Raw genomic sequence first — 11,517 nt, 5'->3', positions numbered from 1 at the left:
CAGACGTAGCAGCTGAGGGGTCCTAAGCAGCTTGGGCAGGTGGGCTGGGCCCACCACGCCCCCCGCGGGCACCACGCCGGGACGCTCCGCGATGGGGTGGGCAAGGCAGAGCCGTGGGCCCCAGGGTGGATCCCCCCACTCGGGATCCCCTGTCCCAGCTTTCCCTCGCCCCCCGCGCCTGGACGAGCCGCGGCCGGGCCCGGCCCTACTGGCTGCCCTCACTCCGCTCTGGCGCGCAGGGGGTTAAGGGCTGCCGCGGGCGGGCGGGCGGGCGCGGCAGGGAGGGGGTTAAGTGCTTGGCTGCTGCGGAGGCTGCCACTCGGCTCCGCGGCTCGCTGGGAGTCGGAGTCGCTCCAGCGGGAAGATGGCGACGGAGGGAGCGAGCGGGCAGCCCGGCTCTGGCGGCCCGGAGGACCCGGCGGGAACGGTAACCCGGCTGCGGGGACAGGGCGGCAACCGGGGCTCCGAGCCGGCCGGGGCGGCGCTGGGCTGGGGCGGCTCGGCTGCGGGTAGCCCCGCCGCGGTGCTACCAGCGGGGGCGTGGAGCCCTCCCGCGCAGCTCCCCGAGGCGGTAACCCGCCCTCTAGCGGGGCGCCCGGGCTGCCGCCTCCCGCGCTCTCTGCTCGGGGGCTCTGGGAGCCCGCCCGGGCCGGGGCCGCCGGCCGGGGGCTTGCGGGGCTCCTGTTGTGGCCGCGCCGGTGTGGGAGGGAGGTGGCGGCGCGGGGCTGGTGGGATCGCTCTGACCTAGTGCCGGGCTCACACCGCCCGCCTGACCCCCACTCCGCCCCCGGGCGAGCGGGCCGGCGGCTGCTCCCCCCCGGCCAGGTCCCCGAGCAGCCCCTCGGAGCTTCGGTCGCAGGGTCGCGGTTTTCAGACCAGTCAGACTCGCTTCCTGGGGGTTTCTCGGATGGCTGAGGGTTGTGTGCTTTTATGGCTGGAGGAGGCAAAAGCAGCGTGGTGGGGGAGAGCAGGATGCGGAGCTTGATGCCAAGGCAGATTCATTTGCCTTGCTTCAAACGCTTTGAGTAGGAAAGAACTGTCCCCGCTTAAAGAGCCAAGCCGGAGGTGTCCTTTCATGCTGACACACGCTATATCGGGGTTAAAATATCCCATAATGACAGATGACTTTCACTTTGGCTGCTTCTCTCTCCAGTTATGCTGATCAGTCTAACGCGGCTAGACTGATTTTGCTGCTGTGGCTGTTTCTCTTGGTTTTCTAGTAAACTAAAATCTATGGAGTCAATTTCTAGGGCATATGCCTGGGGATTTAATCCTGTAACTCCCATTAGTACAAATAAGAATTGTATGGCAAAATCTATAATCAACTTCTAGACGTACAATTTGTAAACAGCATTAAATTTTCACTATGAGAGAATGCATTGCTTAGCATATCAAAGCCCTTACATTTTCACTTTTTTTTTAATTGGATCCCTTGCTGGGGCATTGACCCAAGACTAGAGAAGAGCACATCTTTCTGTGAAACTGCTCATAAAATTGTATATTAAATATTCCCTACATGTTTTTAGTCTCTTGCTGTATTTGTTTTTCAAATGAAAAAAGAAAAGGAGTACTTGTGGCACCTTAGAGATTAACCAATTTATTTGAGCATGAGCTTTGTGAGCTACAGCTCACTTCATCGGCTCAAATAAATTGGTTAGTCTCTAAGGTGCCACAAATACTCCTTTTCTTTTTGCGAATACAGACTAACACAGCTGTTACTCTGAAACCTGTCAAATGAAAAAGCTATCCTAGGATTTGAATGGTGCTTCTGAAAATAACTATTGCAAGATGAAAGTCCATAAAATAACTAGTATGTCAAACTAGTCTAATTGATCTACTAAGTATTTTTAAATTAATATCCATAAAACTGTTCTGAATTGATATTGGAGTCCTTTAAAGGGAATTTAAACCCTTAACTCAAGTTTATAGCTTTTTTAATGTAAAACCTAAGACCAGTATAGCACTACAAAAATTTCTACAATAGTATTTAAATATTCCAGAGAAAATAATTGTTTTTAAACAATAAACTTTGTTTAAATATTGCGCCATTAAGAGGCTCAAAATGATAATAAAGAAGTGTGTAACTGACTTCATTAATTTTCGTTGGTGAAGCTGCCATATGCAAAGTGATAAGTAAACCTTTTTAAACATTGTTGGTTTTAGAAACTTCAAGTAATTTAAATAACATAGGCAAACACGTTTACTTGTTCAAGCATTGGCATATTTAGCTGTCTAAATAAGTGGGCTGGTTTTTAAAAAATACTGAGCAAAACTCAGGCCAGATACTTTGATTCCTAAATACTATTTTACTAGCTGAGCCTTGGGCACCCATTTAATGAAAAATCTTATTTTTAATTTGCCATTTATCCTTCAAATGTTTAAATTCCTTTTCCTCTGTTTTTGCTCAAACTATATTATAAATTTTGTGTTTGAGTACATTTCACTTCCTTGTAGCTCAGTCCAAAATATTTCTCCAATAGAACAAAACTGGGGTGTGTGTGAATATATTGGAGTGAGTAGTTTTTAAAAGGGCAGATACAAGTAGAATGATCAGTTCTCTTTTTTTCTTAATTATTTAGAAGAGAAATCAGTGTTTTTGGTTATTGCCAGGACACAGGATTAATAATAGCTTGAAGTTCAGCAAGATTTCCAGTGGAGTTTATTAAATTTGGTTTGATGTTTTGTTTGGTGGTTGGAATCCTGAAAGCATAGACAATGCAATGAATGATTTAGAGCGAGTGATACTAGTTATACAAAAAGAAAAGGAGGACTTGTGGCACCTTAGAGACTAACCAATTTATTTGAGCATAAGCTTTCGTGAGCTACAGCTCGCTTCAGTGGGCTGTAGCTCACAAAAGCTTACGCCCAAATAAATTTGTTAGTCTCTAAGGTGCCATAAGTCCTCCTTTTTCTTTTTGCAAATACAGACTAACACGGCTGCTACTCTGAAACTAGTTATACAGTAGTATTCTACTATACTTAAATAGCATCTAATACTGTCAACAGTTCAGCTAGACTGCTCTTCACTTGTAGGTATTGGATGCTAAATAGTTATCCTAATGTCTTGGTACAACACTAAAAAAATAATTTTTAGGTGCTGGTTGGCTGCTCTTGGTCCTACTTCATTGTCCACGGAATTTGACTGAAAAAGAGTGGAGTATTTTTTAATGTGCTATAGTTGGGAATGAAGCCAACATTCTTGTCATTCTGAGTGTGTGTGTTCCTCTCCTCCCCCCCCCCCCCCTTCCCTGAACTAAATGCTGCAGCTGGTATGCAAAAAAAAAAAAAAAAATACTGGTTATTCACATTGTTGTCATGGTAATAATGGCAGTGGAAAACTGGGAGAGAAAGTGTATCCGAGTCTGTTCTCACACCTGTGTGTATCGGGGATGATTGCGGTAAAGTCAGTGGAGTTGAATCAGCATAAAGCCATTCTAATTTAGAATAGAATGGGGTAATGGTTTTAAAAAGAATAAAATTCCACCTGCATGATACCGATTGATAAGGATTGTATTATCAAATGTATCATTCCTTTTGCTGATATTTTGGGGGCAGCAACCTGCAGTGCAGTGAAACCTGGCTTGACAGATGTGGTAGTCTAACAGTATATTTAAAGAGGACACTGTGTAAAGCCTGTATCTTTCTAACAGCTCTGTTTGTTACTATTACCCAGTAAAATATTGCTTTTTCTGTTGTGATGGACTAGCAACTGTGGAAACGATAATCCACAATTTGGCCAAATGTGGGAACTCTGTAAAACTCTGCATAAAGTACATATAGAATGGAATATTGACACCATTGAAGTCTGTGGGAGTTTTGCTGCTCATGTCAATAAATCCACGATTCACCAATAGTGTTAAGTGCAGTTCTGCAAATATCAGTCTTTATTATTGCTCCTTTATATTTGTTTTCTTTCAGTAACTCTGTATTGTTGCTGATTTAATAACAGGAACTTCCTAGAATCACAGGAAAGAGTCTTAAATGGTTGTATGATATTTTAGACCCACAACTGATGTAGAAAGCTCAAGGTATCAACAACAACTAAAACAACCCCTATGGTCAGAAAGGTTAAGGACAATAAGAAAGAATCTTTTAAATATATTGGGAACAAACTAAAACTTAGTGGTCTAGGTCTGATACTGGACAAACATGGTAAAGTTATCAATCATGATGTATAAAACTAAATTTGTAAAGAAGCAGGATGATGTATTCATATCTTACAGTGATAATGAAATTCTTCCTGTTACATCTGTAACTAGTGAGGATGTTAAATATTAAAGTGACTATTAAAACTAAACATTTTTGAATATGCAGTCCTGCATATCTCTCTTAACTAAGAGCAGTAAAAGAATTGGATGAGGAGCTGTCTGAGCCATTAGTATTTGTTTTTAGAAAAAACACAACAACCCACAAATCTTGTAAAACCATGAAAGTTCCAGAGGACTGGGAAAATGTTTCAGCAATATTTTTAAAAGGTAAATGAGATGACCCAGGAAACAATGTCAGGTTAGTCGACCTATAAAGCCCCAGCAAAATCAAGGGAAGACTGATATGGGATGCCATCGATAAAGAATTAAGACTATAGCATAATTCATGCTAATCAACATGGTTTTATGGAAAATTGGTCTTGCAAAACTTCAGTCGGATCACAAGAATGGCTGCTGTAGGTAACTCTGACATAATATACTTAGCCTTCTGAACGGCATTTGTCTTAGTCCCACATGACATTCTTAGATTTTTAAAAAAGCAGTATACAAAATACAGCCTCGGTGAAATGGATTAAAAACTGATAAAGTGATTGTAAATGGGGAATTATCACGTTAGTGGGGTTTGACAGGGATCTGTTCTTGGCTCCATGCTAGCTAATATCTTTATCTATAATTTGGAAGAAAATATGTAATAACTAGTGGGGAAATTTCCAGAAGTGGTTGAATACTAAATGACTAGGACAGATCAGTAATGTAGACTGACCTGGCTCACTTTGAAAGCTTACCTCATTTGAAGCATGTCTTACCACCACCAAATGCAATGGCGTAACATAGGAACACAGAATGCAGATCATAATTCATAGAATATCAGGGTTGGAAGGGACCTCAGGAGGTCATCTAGTCCAAGCCCCTGCTCAAAGTAGGACCAATCCCCAATTTTTGCCCTGGATCCCTAAATGGCCCCCTCAAGGATTGAACTCGCAACCCTGGGTTTAGCAGGCCAATGCTCTAAGATGAGGGACTGTATCCTGGAAAATAGTGACTCTGAAAATGACACATAGGTCTTGGTAGACAACCCATTGAACATGAGCTCCCAGTACAATGCTGTTGCTTAGGGGGAAGATACGATTCATGGATATATAAGCAGGCGAATGTCAAGTAGAAGTAGGGTGACCAGACAGCAAATGTGGAAAAATTGGGACGGGGGTGGGGGCTAATAGGTGCTGATATAAGACAAAGCCCCAAATATTGGGACTGTCCCTATAAAATCAGGACATCTGGTCACCCGAAGTAGGAGTAGGGAGGTGGTAATATCTTTGTACATGGCATTATTAAGACCATTACTGGCATAATGTGTCCAGTTGTGTTGATAACACTTCAAAGAAGATGTTGACAAATTGGAAAGCAATCAGAAAAGAGCTACAAACATGCCTTGTAGAGAGAGACTAAAGCAGCTCAATCTACTTACCTTATCCAAGAGAATGCAAAGAGATAATAGATCAGTTTACAAGTATCTACATGAGGAAGACATTATTGATGGTAGATGGATCTTTTAATCTAGCATTAGAAGGCATAATGAGATCCAGTGGTTTAAGGCTGAAGCTAGAAAAGTTCATATAAGAAATAAGGCACATTCTTAACAATGAGGGTAATTTACTAATGGAAAAACCTGGGAATGTGTTGGAGTCTCAGTCACTTGAAGTCCTTATTTAAAGACTGGATATCTCTTTAAATAAAAGTTATGGCTGAAACAGAAGATAAAATTGGAGCAAGGTTCTTTGGTCTCTTTACACAAGAGATCAACTAGATGATCATCGTGATGGTCCCTCTTGTCCTTAAAATCTGTGAATAAAATTAAGTATATGTGTAGGTGTTTGCAGAATTGAGCCTTACATGCACTTCAAATTTTATATCATGTTGGTAGTAGGAATTAAAAATTTAGAGTTGGTTGAAAAATATAATTTCTTGAGAAATTTTCCACAATTCTTTTCACTGAAACATGAAATTTTTGATATTTCCATCACTAAATTCAGTCAAAACAAATTAAAAAAAAAACTGAAATTTTGAAAGATTTAAAACAGTTCTAAAAGTAAGGTTGAGACTACCATCTGCCAGGCAAATTAGGTAACTGAAACCTCCAATAACTACAGAAACAGAACACAGTAACTTTAACAACTTTTAACTGTTTCTAGATCTAATCATATAGTGGTGTTTGCCTTAGAAATGACACTTATTTTTAATGTAATTTTTGGTGACAAACTGGATTAGCATTGCATGTAAACTAATTGGTATAAACATCATTAAATAATAGTTTCATAAAAATGATTCAAAGTTATGAGAACCTCTTTAGCTGCATAGGTAGTTTTGAAGATAAATGCAAAACAGCAGAAAGATTTATTTTTTTGGCCTTGATTGAATATACTTACTTCAACCTCTGTGTACATCATAAAACAAACTTGTTTACCCACCTTGTCCCTCTAATCAATTTAATAGTCAGTGTGTTTAAGAAAACAAAACAAAAACAACCCAACTCCCCAGCATTTGAGTAAAACTCCACCAACTTAAGCAAAAGTACAAATGAGTAAATAAACCCTGAAAATTAAACTCAGGCCATGGGACCCTGAAAGACTTAAACGTGCTTAATTTCATGCACTAAGAGTGGTTGACTGTAGGGCTGTTGAGTTAACTGTGATTAAATCACACAACTCATTTTTTGATGTTTTCTACATTTTCAAATATATTTATTTCAATTACAACACTGAATACAAAGTGTACAGTGCTCACTTTATATTTTTGGTTTGAAATATTTGCACTGTAAAAAAACAAGAAATAGTATTTACAATTCACCTAATGTGTAAGTACTGTAGTGCAATCTCTTTTTATCATGAAACTTGAACTTACAAATGTGTTTTTGAATGCAGTTATTTATTTTTTATAATTTGACAATGTAAAACTTTAGCACCTACAAGTCCACTCCCTCCTACTTTAGCCAATTGCTAAGACAAACAAGTTTGTTTACATTTGGGGGCAGGGTACTGCTGCCTGCTTCTTATTTACAATGTCACCTGAAAGTGAGAACAGGCATTCACAGGGCACTGTTATAACCTGCGTCGCAAGATATTTACGTGCCAGATGCACTAAAGATTCACATGTCCCTTCATGCTTCAACCACCATTCCAGAGGATATGCATCCATGCTGATGAGGGGTTCTGCTAGATAACCATCCAAAGCAGAGTGAACTGACGCATTTTCATGTAACTTTCATCATCTGAGTCAGATGCCACCAGCAGAATATTGACTTTCTTTTTTGGTGGTTCAGGTTCTGTAGTTTCCACATCTGAGTGTTACTCTTTTAAGACTTCTGAAAGTATGCTCCTCACCTCGTCCCTCTCAGGATGGCACTTAAGAGTCTTAAAACTTTGTCCAGTGCTGTAGCTATTTTTAGAAATCTCACATTGGTACCTTCTTTGCATTTTGTCAAATCAGCAGTGATGGTGTTCGTAAATAAAACAATGTGATGAGTCATCATCCGAGACTGCCATAACATAAAATATATGGGTAAAACAGAGCAGGGGACATACAATTCTCCCCCAAGGAGTTCAATCACAAATGTAATTAACACACTTTTTATATAAATTAAACAAAAAGTGTTAATTTAAATTCATTATAATAAAAATGAACATCATCAGCATGGAAGCATGTCTTCCGGAATGGTGGCTGAAACATGAAGGGACATACAAATGTTAAGCATATCTGGCATGTAAATGCCTTGCAATGTTGGCTACGGAAGTACTATCTGAATGCCTGTTCTCGCTTTCAGGTGACATCGTAAATAAGAAGCAGGCAGCAGTACACTCCCTCCCCCCGCCCGAATGTAAACAAACTTATTTGTCTTAGCGATTGGCTGAAGTAGGACTGAGTTGACTTTGTTTTATTTTTGAATGCAAGTTTTTTTGTATATAATTTGACATTTGTAAGTTCAACTTTCATGATAGAGATTGCATTACAGTATGTACTTTAGGTGAGCTGTATATACTACTACTTTTTTACAGTGCAAATATTTGTGATAAAAATACAAAGTTTACAGTGTTCACTTTATATTCAGTGTTGTAAATGAAATCAATATAATTGAAAATGTAGGAAACATCCAAAAAATATCTAAATGGTATTGTATTTAACACTGCAATTAATTGCAATTTTTTTAATTGCTTGGCTGTCCTAGTTGATTGACTTCAGTGGAATTCCTCACTGTGTATAAGGTTAAGTGCATGTATCTGCAGGATCAGTGTCTCAGTATCTAGCAGACTGATGAATAAGGTAGCAAATTCCGGTTAGTCTCCCCCTGGTTTTCTCCAGTCTCACAGAACTCAGATTTGCTTCTGTTAGCAAGAGCCTTCCAGCTGATCTGAAATGAGCACTTGAACTCTGGTCACCTGCTCCTCACTTAAAACATCTCTGGAGTGAAGTGCCACCAGTGCTGTCCTATCCCTACCCTCTTCCCTCCCCGCCCCCAAATTAATTCAGGATTTGGGAATGTCCTCCTCTCTGATCAGCATCCATCAGTTTCAGGTGATGGGGAGAAGCACCAGGGTCCTAACTAGGGCCCTACCAAAATCATGCTCCATTTTGGTCAATTTCACAGTCATAGAATTTTAAAAATAGTAAACGTCATGCTTTCAGCTATTTAAATCTGAAATTTCACGGTGTTTTAATTGTAGGGGTCCTGACCCAAAAAGGAAGTAAGTGTGTGTGTGGTTGAGGGGGTGGGGGTTCACAAGGTTATTTGGGGCAGAAGTAATGGTGGCATGGTATGGTATGACCACCCTTCTGCACTGCTACTGCCATGGCGCTGCCTTCAGAGCTGAGTACCTGGCCAACAACTGCTGCTCTCCAGCCACCCAGGTCTTAAGGCAGTGAAGTAAGGGTGGAATAGCACAACCCACCCTTAAAATACCCATCCCCACTCACACTTCCTTTTCGAGTCAGGACCCCCAATTTGAGAAACGCTGGTCTCACCATAAAATCTGTATAGTATAGGGTAAAAGCACACAAGACCAGATTGCACTGGGGAGGCCAGATTTCAGAGTTCATGATGCATTTTTCATGGCCATGAATTTGGTAGGGCCCTACTTATAATAGGAAATAAGACTAATAGCTCCTTCGTGTCCTAACTAAACACTCCCTCTGTGGATAAGAGAAAATCAAAGATTCTGATTAGAGCTTCTGTTGGTAGCACTTCTGCCTTGATCTGTGAAGATGCAGGTTAGCAATTAGGCCAGAGGGGGGCAAACTATGGCCCGCGGGCCACATCCGGCCCGCAGGACCCCTCCCTGTGGACCCCGAGCTCCTGTCGGAGTGGGGTCAGGACAGGCTTGCGGAGGAGCCAGCCCAACTCCCTGGCAGCGGGGTGGAGGCTAGCCCCTGACCCCTCCCTGCTCCATCACAGTCACAGTTCCCCCAGCACCTGGGCAGTGTGGCTGCAGCTCCTGCCAGGTGGCACAGCTATAGCGCCTCCGGACCTGGTGCTCTAGGGTGGCATGGTCAGGGGACAGGGGGAAGGGAGGGTTGGAGGGGGACAGTTAAGGGGCCTGGGCCCTGCTGCCAGGGAGAGGGGCAGAGCAAGCCGAGGCCCCCTCTCCACTCCCAGCATGCTTTGCCCCTGTCCCCAACAGCCAAGCCCAGACAGGGAGCGAGCCCTACCCGACTGCCAGGGAGAGCAGCCAAACGAGCAGGGCACATGCACAGGGAAAGAACTGAGCCTCCCATTTCCCCCCACTTCACAAGTAACGTGGGGAGGGTTGGATACGGGGCGGGGGCCCCCAGAGGGACAGTCAAGGGGCAGAGAGCAGGGGTGTCTGGATAGCATGTGGGAGTCCCGGGGGCAGTCGGGGTGGGGAGCAGGGGGGTGTTGGGTGGAGGTTCTGGGGGGCTGGATAGGGGGCAGGGGCTAGGCCATGCCTCGCTGTTTGAGGAGGCATAGCCTTCCCTACCTGGCCCTCCATACAGTTTCTATACCTGATGCGGCCCTAGGGCCAAAAAGTTGGCCCATCCTTGAATTAGGCTGTGCTAATGTTCAGGATGGGCACCCAGCAAATTGGTTGGGGCTGAGCTAATTAGTTGTGTGGTTTAATGACTCTCTATCAGCTGCTAGGCAACACTAACTTCTTGCAGAATTGGATTTTAAAAAACGACATGGCATTCTAGAACACTCAGACTCCATGTGAACAGACTTCATACAAATTTAGTTTGAGGCGGGGGAATAAGAATTTTCCTGTGTTTGGGTCTTGTGAATATGTTGTTCCAAGGTGAAATTTAGCATACATCTCTGTTGTAAAACCAATATAACAGAATGGTGGTTACAGGCTCAGTGCTAGAAGTATTGTAACTAAGTCTCATAGGACACATGAGTGGAGAGCCACTAATGTAGAATATATTGGCTGGCATGAAAACGAATGATTGTCCTGTTGATTATAATGCCCAATGCTTGAGGCTCAGTAAATTAGGGAGGTTGCTTTTTCAGCCTGAAAGGCAATAGTTTTCACTAAGCAATTTTGTTTGTTAATGCAATCATTCACAAATCAGAAAAACAATTTTATTGCTTGCTCCCTGCCTGCCCAACTCCTTCCCTTGTGCTTCCCTTTTTTTTTTTTTAAATTTTCTTAATACTGCCAATTTCTCCACTTTCTCCTGCCTACTGCCTATAAACAGAAGCAAGATTGTGGGTACTGGGTGCTTATATGTATATAATTGCTCAGGTAACTGCAACCGCTACTCTGAGGCAAAACAAGAACCTAAGCAAGTCTGTTATGGTGAAGCCCTCCTGCTTCCAGGAAGTGGCAGGCAGGGAAATATGTGGGAGTTAGTTGACAGCATAATCGTATATAAAAAAATATATATATATATATTTATTTTAAGATCTTAACTTGAGGTAGTCAGGAAAATACACAGATTTATTTGTCTAGTCAAGTAGCCAACTGGATTGCATGCTGGCCATTCAGGGGTGTAAAATATTGTAAATGAATAAGTTGAGTGGATGGCCTACTTTACTCCTGACTTTGTCTTTTTTTTTTTATTATTAGCGTTATAGATCTGGTGCAATACTGTATCTATAATTACACTAAAATCTTCTTTTCTGTAAAGAGATGCAATTCTTATTTTATAAATCAAAGCCAGGGAATACTTCCTCTCCCCGCCCTCCAAATATCTGAGCTGCTTTTTCTCTTGCACCACTTGCATCTTATTTTGTTTTTAAACTTCAACCTACAAAATTGTACAATAAGCTGCTTTTGCCAATTCTGAATTTTTAAAA

At 42.2% G+C, this 11,517-nt stretch overlaps 1 protein-coding gene across 1 annotated transcript in view; it reads left to right on the top strand.

Moving 5' to 3' along the window:
* Positions 1 to 287: 287 nt before the first annotated feature.
* Positions 288 to 11,517, top strand: part of CTTNBP2 (cortactin binding protein 2) — a 193,250-nt gene continuing 182,020 nt past the window's right edge. The window contains 1 exon segment of the mRNA XM_048836159.2: positions 288 to 427. Coding sequence (XP_048692116.2) covers positions 365 to 427 — 63 coding nt within the window. The 5' untranslated portion in view covers positions 288 to 364.

Source organism: Caretta caretta, chromosome 1, assembly GCF_965140235.1.
Source record: "Caretta caretta isolate rCarCar2 chromosome 1, rCarCar1.hap1, whole genome shotgun sequence".
Taxonomy (NCBI): domain Eukaryota; kingdom Metazoa; phylum Chordata; order Testudines; family Cheloniidae; genus Caretta; species Caretta caretta.
This window is presented reverse-complemented; position numbering and strand designations above follow the sequence as displayed.